At 37.0% G+C, this 12406-nt stretch overlaps 1 protein-coding gene and 1 pseudogene across 1 annotated transcript; one reads left to right on the top strand and one right to left on the bottom strand.

The window, feature by feature from the left end:
* Nucleotides 1–1155: 1155 nt before the first annotated feature.
* Nucleotides 1156–2207, top strand: LOC103713821 (NAC domain-containing protein 104-like). Its single transcript, XM_008800848.3, has 3 exons — nucleotides 1156–1360; nucleotides 1467–1756; nucleotides 1898–2207. The coding sequence occupies exons 1-3, from the start codon at nucleotides 1198–1200 to the stop codon at nucleotides 2039–2041; spliced, it is 597 nt and encodes a 198-aa protein (XP_008799070.2). The 5' UTR covers nucleotides 1156–1197; the 3' UTR covers nucleotides 2042–2207.
* Nucleotides 2208–6816: 4609 nt separating this feature from the next.
* LOC103713848 lies at nucleotides 6817–11652 on the bottom strand (annotated as a pseudogene).
* Between the last annotated feature and the right edge of the window lie 754 nt (nucleotides 11653–12406).

Raw genomic sequence — 12406 nt, 5'->3', positions numbered from 1 at the left:
TGCCAATTTGAAAGTTTCTACTTGGAATTCTTTTCTCCGGCCCATTAATCATAAGATGGGATGGTTCACGACAGAACGGCCCAACTTGATAAACTCTATGCTATGCTGTCATCTCCTTTTCTTTCCAATCATGATCAGGTTCCAATTATGTGCGATGAAGTCGTAATTTCAAATTGGTTAACGAAGGGTCCACGGATTGCACCCTTACCAACCGGAAAACAAAGAAAGAAGAGATAAAATATTGACGAGACTAATGACAAATGTCTTTGGCTTTATAGTATTGACTTGGGGGAAAGCACCTTTACATGACATTTATAAAGACGCAACATGCATCATCAACATCATTTTTTAATATACTTTTCGTTTCCTTCAATTTTTTTAATACCGACCTAGTAACCAAAGATGCTCAAAAATTTGGACTTAAAGACAATTATGGTATAGATACATTAAGCTCCCTTCCTCACAAAAAAAAAAAAGTACTTCGGACACAATATCTAAGTAACCTAGGACATTATTTTTGGATTATGCTTGAAAAAATTCTCCTTTCAAACAAGCAAAATTGAATAATTAATGATTAATCTATAAGTAGCAAGCAATCTTGGCATCTAGAGAAGAAATAAGGTTACTGAATTTTCGTCGCCAATCGATAGCATTTGACTTAGAAAGAAATGTCGATCTATTGTGAGCTGCCACAAAGAATTATACGAGAAATATACATGATATTACCGCTTTGGGTCGACCCTAATCGATACAATGCTGGTGACTGCCTTGTTCTAAGGAATTCTTACGTATTGTTACGCGAACAGTGTGCTCTTCTCTCGCTCTACTACCAGCTTCAGATAAAAAGAGTAACTTTCTATAGTATAAAAGGGAGCGTGTGTATCATCTCCTTGCATGTATACATCCTTTCATGTTTTCGAAGCACTTCCACTTTAAGTTGGCAGCCGCCTCAACTTTCTGTATACATCCTCTCTCTCTTTCTCTTACGCACATTCACACGCACACTCGCACACTCGCACACGCACACACGCACACCTACACATACCATTTAAACCACTAAAGGACCACCAACCACTCTAGTACTTTTTTTTTTTTGGTAAACCACCCTATTGTCTTTAAAACCATTCCTCCATCTCTTTCTTTTCATCACTAGCTCTCATCTTCACCTCTTCTTCTCATCTTAGTTTCTACATCATTATGGGAGAAGGAACCACCAGCCTCCCACCTGGTTTCCACTTCTTCCCTTCCGACCAAGAGCTCGTCGTCCATTTCCTCCAACGCAAAGCGGCTCGCCTTCCATGCAGGCCTGACATCGTTCCTACCATTGATCTGCACTACTGCGATCCATGGGATCTCAACGGTTAGCATATTGCCCTACTCTTTAAGTATATTTCGTTCCTTCAGCTTATCCTTTTCTCTTGTTTAGCAAAAGATAATAGGATTCCTATGGAATACATTGTATGAAGGTAAAGCTCTTCAAGGAGGCAGATATTGGTATTTCTTCACCCATAGGGCCCAAAACACGGAGACTGCCAATGGCTACTGGAAACCCATTGGCATCGAGGAGTCCATAACAAGCGGTGATATTAGTGTTGGCTTGAAAAGAACTCTCATATTTTACGTTGGAGAACCTCCCGAGGGGATGAAAACCAATTGGGTAATGCATGAATATCATTTACTGGATGGGGTTCTTAGTAGTTCCAGCAGTCGTGGTAGTAGCAGAAGGTCTCTCAAGAAGAGAAACAACACAAGAATAGTAAGTCTTTTTGCCACCTTATATAGTCATTCTCTCTCATATTTCTGTAATTATTTTCTGGTAGTCGCTTCTTCCTCCATGGGTTTCTTTCAATTCTTCTAATGAGCCTGACAACTACTTGATTCTTTCCATGATCATTAGGAACCCAACAAGTGGGTCATATGTCGAGTCTACGAGTCGAGCTGTGCTTCACAGAACTTCCATGATGATGGGATGGAGCTTTCATGCTTGGATGAAGTTTTCTTATCATTGGATGATCTTGATGAAGTAAGCTTGCCAAACTAGACCGGAATGCCTGCTTGGGCAAAGGCTGATAGCTAGGAAACAAACCTCGCCAATGTATAATTGCAATCCTCTAGTTTGGCGTTAGCACTCTTTCATATTGTTGTCTCCAATAACACTGGTATTAATGTGAAAGTACTTGGTTTCTTGAGATCATTCTAAGCGATTCAAATGGGCTCCTCTCTTTTTTGGGCTATTGGGACTGTGTTTGGAGCACGTATTATAGGCTATTCGATGGGGAGGGCCCCTAAGAACTTGGTGGGCATTCCTCATAGCCTCTTTTCCTTGAATTCTTCTCCAATTCATCTCTTTTTCTATGCACGTTGTGATGGTTTGGTGGCTTTGTTGTGCCACAAAGCAAAAGACTTGCTTTTGTCTAATTTTTCTTGAGGGGATGGGTGGCGCTTACGCAAGCCTTTCGCTATCTCTGTCGTCAATGGGATAAGCTCATACATGCACGAAGGCACGCGCGGCGAGGGAGGATTTTGGTGCAAATGAGTGGAAGTGGAGCTCCCTTCCAAACCGGTGCTTGGACCCACCAAGACTTTGTAGGCTTTGAGTTAAAAGTAGTTAAACTGCCCAACCAATGACAAAGAACATTAAAGTTGGGACATTTTAGGCGATATCAATTTGAAGTCTCTGTACAATAGTTTTGATGGAAAAGCATTAATTCAGTGGCATATCTAGTTTGAGAGCTATGTATGATGTGGTTACCAAATTGCAGCATTTTCTGCTTAATGGGAAACCTTATAACATTTAAACATTCATTTACTACGGGTTTCAAGGTTGATCCAAACCTTTGTATTGAACTATGGCATATTTTTCCATCATCTACCCTCTTAATTTTGTTGGAGCGTGCCTATCAACTATCAGACTTTTTGGATGTTTATAGATTTTCATAAAAGGAGTTGCAACAAATTAATATGTTCTTTTTTTATATAGAACATGTCTTATGGTACGCATGAGGGAAAGTTGTTTTTCATAAAATTCATTTTTAGATTTTATAGCCTAATCATTTTGCAAACAAATTTTATGAGAAGCATCCAAACATGCATGCGCTCTCATAAAACTCAAATATCTTATGTTACTCAAATTCACCGGTCCAGATTCATATACAATATTTAGAAACTAGATGTCGATTATAATACTTGGCTCCAACTATTCTTAATTAATTAGACGCATCATTTATCAATATCTATAAAATTAATCATTGGATTGTGTATTAATTCTTGGATTCATTAAGTGAGAAAAAGCATAAGCATTGCTAAGAAGAACCCGTGCAGGCGTATGTTTAGTCCCCACATCGGTTATTCTCTAGATAGATCTTGGGTAATTATATAGAATCAAGAAACCCAAATAATACCTTCCAGCTAGTTATTTTGGATAATATTTTAGGTTGTTATAAATAATATCAGAGTGGTTCTAGTCCATAACTTATCTGTACTAGAGGACACTGCAGCACAGATCCATTGGAGTTGACCACAGACTGATCGTGGTACTTGTGATTAGATTTGAATGGATTTGAACCATTAGCCTGACTAGGATGTCAAGGCTTAAATAAAAAGAGTATGTGAGGATCCATGCAGGCATTTAGTCCCGCATCGATTATTCTCTAAATAGATATAGAGTACTTATACAAGATTTTGAAACCCAGTTGTTACATAATATGGATGATTGATGAAATTTTATTAATAGTAATAATTTTATATCTCTAAAAATTTTATTCATGAAGACATATCTGGTTGCTAGAAATGAAACCAAGTGTACACTCAAAGAGCGAGAGAGGTGGTTGACCAACTGCCTCGCGAGGTTACACCTATCAATTCCAAAACCTGACATCCCTCTCATGAACTGCCCATATAAAATAAAGCCACCATCTTTTGCTTAATGAGCTCGTAACCCCATTGAACTCCTAATCATCTCCACCTCCCCTAAACAAGGAATTAGTGCCAATAAACAAACATATAGTTCTTTAAAGTGTCAAGTTTTCTCATGCTCCAAATCGAATAAAGCATGCATAAGAAGGAATGCTCATGTAGCCATGTGCATGCTGTGGGTGAGGGCTCCATGTAAGCTTCCATCCAACCACTTAGGTTGGATGCCATGGCCTCGGGTTCTCTCGCCTCTATCACGGAAAAGCCCAAACAAGACCTTTTGGGGTGTGGTTAGGCTTTTGTTCTTTCCGACCAAACCCGGGTTCATGGCCGTGATGATTGCACAAAGAGGTGCCTTTGGGCTCAAATGCATAAGCTTTTGGATTGACATTGACACCAAAAGACGCCTACTTGAATAGATTAAGCATCTTATTTTTGTCTTGTGGCTAATCATGGTTATGATGTGGATTAAGTGGGAACTAAGAGCAATGTTCCAATGCAATTATGCTGATGGCATCAGAGCAACACATGGTTGACTCTAGGTTATTATATTTGGACTTCATACTCAAGGAAATTAAGACTTATTGGCTGGTTATGGTCCCCAGAGTAAGACATGAGCTCCAATTGAGGTTAGTCATGCTTTTAAACAAATGTCTAATGGAGTAGGTTAAACTAAACATATATTATTTCATGAAGCACCTAAAACTTAATCTAAAAGGAAGGTAAATTGACTCAATTTGATAAGTGAATGGGGTTGCGTAGAATTGCACCAAGTCCGTAGTCCAAAACATCAAAAATAATTAGGTTGGATATGATTGGAAGCCAACTAAACTGGCCTAATTTGTATCCTTTCTCCAAGACCGGCCAAACAATGAGGATAGACTGGAGGAGAGCTTTAGAATTAGACAATTAAACCACTGATCATTCAGTGGGCATGGTTTGGTGTTTATCATACCAGATATGGCCAAATGTGCTGAGAGAAGGCTGCTCTCGTGAATCGTTGCCATGTCCATAAATCATGGCTCCTATACCTAACAGGTGAATCATGCAGCTCAACAAGATAAAATTTGGTAGCAAGCTTGCATCCAGACATGAAAATTTGGTAGTAAGCTTGCATCCAGACACATGGTCGTGCCATTTGCACCTCAAAATTTTGTACATTGTATGTTGTAAACCACGCCCAAAAGCTCTTAGAAATTAGACTTAGCTTAGACCAATGATACCTCCAATTGAGAATGTCTTGAGTTTATAAGTTCTAGAGACACCAATTCGAGTCTAAATCGACTTATTGGCCTAACCTGATTATTGGAGAAACATTAGTTCGAGTATAAATCGACTATATCATATACATCTCTTATAACCCCAAGAGAAGAGAGCAATCAAGCATTTTGTGAGGAAATCTTGTAGTTTATAATATCTACCTGTAGATGTAGGTCAATAGATGAAACCATATAAATATTGTATGCACTTGTTCTTTTTCTGTTCTTCTTTTTCTTCTTGTTTCATTATTTTCTCTGCCTGCTGCAACACCCACTTATGCTATGGTTAATTTTTTTGATTGCATCTGATGTGGCAGGAGATTTCCATGCTGCAATGGAGGTGCTAGTTATTTTACGGTTGGGTCATCAGTAGTCCTACAACTAGCAATGGGAATGGTGCTCGTGCTGTCTACAGTGCAGTGCATGCAGCCACTGAGATGGACGTAAAGGAAAAAAAGTCCTATTTTAGTTGAGGTGCAGATTTTTCTTATCTAAGGTATCATGCGGACTAACAATATGAGCTCTAGGCGAAGCACATGTTTAGAAAGGCCAATGGAGCTGCAGATTAGGTTGCCTCTTTTGTTGCCAACCATTCGGAAGACCACCTTTGGGTAGGAGAGGTGGAGTTGCCCTGACTTTTTTGGTTGTATCTGTATATATTATGTATGATGCTCTCGTTTTTAGTTTAAAAAAATAACAATACAAGCTAATCTCGGCATTTTGCTCATTTGAAATTAATGCCGAGGCACTTAAATACAGAGTAGGTCATCATCGCCCACCTATCTATGGATGAGATTGAACACTGGAGAACAGCACGATATCCTGTCTACATATATCGAAAATGGATCGAAAGACATGACTGATGCTGCAGAATCTGAATCTAGAAACAATGTTAGAAAAGGTGGTAGTTTTACAACATTTTTGTATTCAAACACATTTCAAGCATCTCCTTTCCTAGGATATTTTTTGCTTGCAATTCAGGTTGCAGAAACAGAGGAGAAACCACCTCTTACTGATCTATTCATAGATGTTTATGATCAACTTCCTTCCAACCTTTCGCAAGCAAGAAACGTCAATCAAGAAGCACCCTGGAAACTACCCACCTGAAGTACCTGTTTAGCCTAGCTACTGATCACCTGATAAACAACTCCTGTCACAATTACCTATTGCATCAATATAATTTGTACCGTATACATACAAGTAGTCATATAAGATCCTTGCAATTAACTCAAGTCGTATTGATGAACCAAACTTGTGTCTCTGAATAGAGAATCAATCCCATGGAAGTGTAAATATGCCAGTCATAGCTTTATTTAGAAGGATTTTACGCACACAATACATGGACAGGTGGCTTCCTTGGACTATGGATGGAGGTTCAGAAACCATGGATAAAGGCTCAGGGTGGTTCACATCAATACTAGAGATGAGCCTTGATGATAATAAACCAAGACATAAGAGAACCAAATCCACCATTCACTTGGGAGTCCACATGCCCAGTTAGCCGGAGGGGAAAAACCGAGAACTCAGCATGTTTCAGATATCAAGGTTGTTGTGGCTAATGATATTACATCAAATTGTTGGAGTAAACTTCCATCCATGTGTTGTTGTTTCCGATTCACTGATGTGATAACACATATCAGCAAGCTTCAACGAAGGATAGCAATGCTTCATATGCTGGAAGTAAAGAATACATTTAAGCAAGGAATAGTTTTTGAAACACATTAAAGAGAGGAATGCTTTCGAATTCTCAAGTAACAAAACTAACAACATACAAATCCAACTTCTGCTGAGATGAAATTATTGTCGATACTGGTGGATATGCAGGTCAGTTGACTGCCGTGCCATGTCTGACCAAAGCTTTCAATCCAAATTTCAGAAAATTACAGGCATGAACTGACAGACATAACAGCTAGTCGAAACTACATGTATTAGTTATAAGAGGCAAGCAGATTGAGATCTCTCTCACAGCATCTTGTATGGCTTTCAACAGTGCTGGCATTAGCTTCTTATTTGTGACAATGATGCCACTGTCAAGATCAAGGTACCTCCCCTTGGAAAAATCCAAATTATTTCCTGCTGCGCCAGTCGCTACGCCACCAGCTTCTGTAAACCACCAGGAAACACAGTCATGAGATCTGACAACATAATACGTAATTCATTTCCAAATATATATGGCCCTGTAGCATTAGGCCTCCAAAATTCCATATCAGTTGAAAAAGCATGAGAACAAAAGGTCTGACAGTTTTTACCAATGACGACAATAGAACCAGCTGCATGGTCCCATATCTCCTCACGATAGCCTTTATGTGGGAAACGTAAATGTATAGCAGCATCTCCTCAGGCCAGAGCACCGTATGTTGCCTGGCTATCAATTCTAATTGGAAGGTTTTTGGACGCCAAGTTTCTACAAGGAACATCAGAATAAGATTGTACTAGATCTCTCTGAATTTGGATACAAAAGAGTCCTAGCCTGTAATACCTTTGCTATTACACTAGATAAATCATGCATGGAATGTGCTGCTTCAAATGACTCAAAGAATAACCCATCCTCTTAATTTTCAATGGCACTGAAACGTATCTAAAGGGAAGTCAATAAAAGTCAGACAGCGATTAAATGCTCGCAGCAAGTGACAAAGTCAATACAGAGAATTTTAATCATTGTCGGTGAAGAGCCCTCAAGTGACTGCACGAAAGCTCCATCCCCAATTTTAGAAGAGAGAAGACAACCAATTTGCTTTTGCAAAGAATAATTGTCTGGATTTAGAGGAAGATTTGGACATGCCAAAACACCCAACACTATTCTTCCTTCATCAAGCAGTGCCAAAGCAATTGCAAATTGATCTCCTCTTAGGAACCTGATTTAGAATTCATATGCATGGGAGTGGGAAAAGAATATGTCAAATGGCATGAAAGAACTAGAACAGAAACTTCCAAGTCATCCTATGTATCCAAGACACATATTATAAAATAGCAGTCACCTTTGACAAGAATTAAGGTGGCTTTCAATTCCTCTTTTTGCTGAACAGACAGATACCAACAGAAATTGACATAGAATTTTGTAATTAGACTGTATATCACAAGAACATGATTCAATTGCATTATAGCTTGTATTAGTTCCATATTCTGTGGTCTGAGAATAAATCGTTTAGAACTTACAATGTATTAGAACTTTCACGCCTACATGTACCTAATCAATTGTTGTTTGATCCTATCAGCATATTCTTCATAGCAATATTCTAGCACCTCAAATGCCAGTTCACCAGCAATCTCTTAATCATTCAATATTGCTATTGCCGTAATGTGCAGGTTTTCTTATGTTACTTGGCATGATGTTTGTTTCAGAAACAGAGAGAACATAATATCAGTTAAATTAAATGATAATTCAATAAACTCCTATGCTGCCATATTCACAAAGGCAATTGATGAGAATGAAGGAGGGAGCCTAAATAATTGATTTCACTTAAGTTTGAAGATATCATTTCCAGAAATTACAGTTTCATTCCCATTAAATTGGGGTCTGACTAAAGCCTTCTCCATATGTTTTGTCTAAAGGATAAACCCTTTGTTGGTGCACATAATATTTCCAACCCTTTCATGCTATTTGATCTATGACCTTTTGACAAATATTAAAACCTCTCTCACTGCTATGATATGAATTTTTAAACTATCACTGCTGTTTTGTCAATTATTAAGCTTTCTCTTAGATCACCAATTAACAACTCCATCCTTCATGTTTTAATGCACATCCATCACAACAAGGAAGAGTCTTTTCTTTCTAATGTCTATAATTATATGTTTGAACCTTTTCCTCAGCCTCATTTGACCATGCAATGTTATATGATTCATTTACGTTTTTTTGATGCATTTCCTCAAGCGTCAAAAGCATTGGATAAGCACGTAATGCTCTGAAAATACCAATGCCTATTTTACTAATTTTATATCACATATAACAATCATTGTAGTGTATCTCTTAACCATTTTATCGAGTAGGATTAGCAATAATAGATTTATCCATAAGAAGTTTAAGAAATTGGACTCATCATATCCTAAGTCAAAATCTAGCCACAGCTGCTTGTCATACTAGTCGCGGCTCCCTCATAATGTACATAATGATCTCTAAATAAAGCGTTAATACACTTTTTCCGTGCATGGCAAGTTTTTTTCATGCTCCCCTATCAAGCTGCGTTGTTGTTTCTCATGTACCCTCACAGCATATCACTTTGTATCATTCTTTCCTTTTGGGATGGGGAAGAGAGAGAGAGAGAGAGAGGCGACCATCTATCAAGTCCTCACATTAGGGAGGAATTGAACTTACACTCAACCTCATATGGAAACATTTTTTTCATACTATTGAAAACTCCTCTTTTATATATGTGCATTCTTCTTAACCTGTCAAAAAACAAAATAATCATGAAATCATAGTTTAACAATTAATTCATTGCCCATGCAGAATAATGTTGAAGCTAGGCTATTGTAATGTTCATTGGGAAGCTAGCACATTTGTATACATATAAAAGAAAGGATTAAGTAACAGCATTACAGAACAAGAAGCATAGAATGTGTTGTACATGCTAATGTGGTACTTAGCCCCCTAGGAGTGCATATATTGGTAACAGCACAACAATCAAATTAATACAACGTGCAGTTATTTTAAACTACATTCAATACTTCCATCTAATATATATAGATAATGATAACACATACAAATGTGTAGATTATTAAACCACTAATTCAAACATCAATACATCCAAATATGTGCTTGCAAGTGTGCAGGTACATTGTTAAACAACCAAGAAATTGTAAAGCCAAAGAGGAAAAATCATTAGCCATGTAGCAATACACAATGGAACCACAAATAGATGTATGCACAAAGCCAGTTCTAAAGTCAGCCCACATCAGAGCAATCATAACTCTAAAAGATTGACATACAAAGATTTGAATGTCAACTAAGGTCAAATTTTTACTGTCAAAATAATGTCACCATACCTTTAGTTATTCACAGCAGCCAGTCACAACTTTTTTATTAATTATATAGAGGTATTAGATTAATCCTTATCAATCAATGCATCAACTCAAAAAAAGAAAAATAAATTGCATCTTCCTTTTGGAGTCAAACATTATTATATATGATCAGAACTCAAACTTTCAAGCTTAAATTACCATGCTCACCCTTCTGTGCCATTTATAGGGCCCAAAACCCAATGTTGGCCAATAGGGACCCCTTCAGATTGGCCACTATCAATGGCAGCAAGCACATCTTCCTCAGACAAAGTAATATTATATCTACCATCAGTAGAGTGTTGTTAACAAGCTTAGTGATGCGTCTTAGTGTTTCTTGAGCACCGTCCATACATAGGTCACCGGAATCCTACAGGAGAATATCATTATAGCTCTCAGGTAACTGTCATAATTAATTCACAACAAACTTTGGAATCTAAAGTCAAGTTCATGCACCTCCTCAGCCACTAAAGAAAAGGATTCAGATGGAAGTTCCATCTTCAAAACAAGGCTGACTAATGCTTGTGAACCTGCAAATTAGGAGAAGTATGTTGCTAGAGAATTGTAGTAAGTTGAACATTTCATGTGCTAAGAAGCTATAGAGTTACTAAAGCAACTCTTGATCCTCCACTTCCCAGCTCATCTACCTAGTGGACATACCCATTTTCTGTCATATCATAAATAAATACAAGACTCACATGCCAAAAGAGAAGAAAGAAAGTAAAGGAAAAGGAAAAAGATAGAGGCCATAGTTACACTATTATCATAAGATCATTTGTGGGCATTATAGGATCTCTAGTCTCTTGATTGCGACATATTTTTTTACAAAATCAACATCATTTTATTGTTTACCGACTTTACCAAGAACCGAAAAGCTTACTTAATGACTAACAAGCATTAATCCATCATATATTTTTAATTAGAATTTTCTAGACATCTTAATATAATACCAGATTGTACTACATCTATGCTATATATCTAGAATTCCTTTGTTAGGCATGCTATGCTCCTCTTTCATAGATACACCCTGCTGTGATCTATCTCCCTCTAACACATGGTCTGGAGAGCATGCCCACATTGTGAATTTTTTCCTTATTCTACCTTTGTTTACGTTATTTAATGAAAATGAGAACCATATTTAAGTGAGGAAATGAAGAAGATGCATTCAATTTATTTGAAAGAGCTTCCTGGAAATTTCAAATGAAGAAATGGATCAACTTAATTAATTTGCTCCAACTTGTAAATGATTTATCATTTGTAGAACAACTGTCCTACTATTTTGAATGGATATGGAAGTAAACTTTTTAAGCTATGCATATTGAAGACCATTAATCAGAAGCAACAAACGATTATGTGGTGTCAGAAATAAAACATAAGCAACAGAAATAATTAAAATGTGGTAATATACCATAATCTGCTACTGTACCAGGACTCTTATCAGATTTTGATTGGACATCTGAATGCACAAGTGCCCGTTGTACCGCTGTAAAAGAAACAAAAGCAAACATCCATAATTTTGAACTATAATGAAGGAAAAGAAAAGAGCAAAAAGGAAAAAAAAGACGTGTTTACATGTGTTAACTAGGGTAGAAAATGGATCGGATACGGATTGCGTATTGGTATATCCATATTTGTATCCATATTTTCAACAAATATGAAATACAGATACATATATTAAATGGATATCAAAATTAATATTCATTTTTGTTCTAAACAAATACATATACGACTCGGATATTAATCATATCTATATTTGTTATAAACGGATACAGATATGAATCGCATATTAAACATATCCAAATTTTTTCATCCAAATATGGATATAAATGGGATACTTTTTGGATATTAATCAAATTTTGAGCAAATTCAATGATGAAATCTAGCAATAGAGACATAATCATAAAGGAAAGATTCGATTAAAAAATATAATTTTAACAATAATTCATCAATAATAAAAACTAATAATTTTATAAAGGATTATACCGCTCAAGATTGCTTATTACTGAAGTAGACAAAATCTATGGCGCTTCCAAGGCATCTCATAGCTGTTGCCAGTTGCAAATGCTAGGTGAAAAACCAAGAAGTGAAGGAGACCTTCGAAATCTTAGTCGCTTGAAGACGACGAAGAGAAAAGAGGGGATGAAACAAACAAACAAGAGGTTTGAACTTTTCAAGTGTGTAGGATAATTCGAAGAATTTTATTTGAATCAAGTATTCCGTATCCGGGTTACCATCTT

The sequence above is a fragment of the Phoenix dactylifera genome, unplaced genomic scaffold (genome assembly GCF_009389715.1).
Source record: "Phoenix dactylifera cultivar Barhee BC4 unplaced genomic scaffold, palm_55x_up_171113_PBpolish2nd_filt_p 001035F, whole genome shotgun sequence".
Lineage (NCBI taxonomy): Eukaryota > Viridiplantae > Streptophyta > Magnoliopsida > Arecales > Arecaceae > Phoenix > Phoenix dactylifera.
This window is presented reverse-complemented; position numbering and strand designations above follow the sequence as displayed.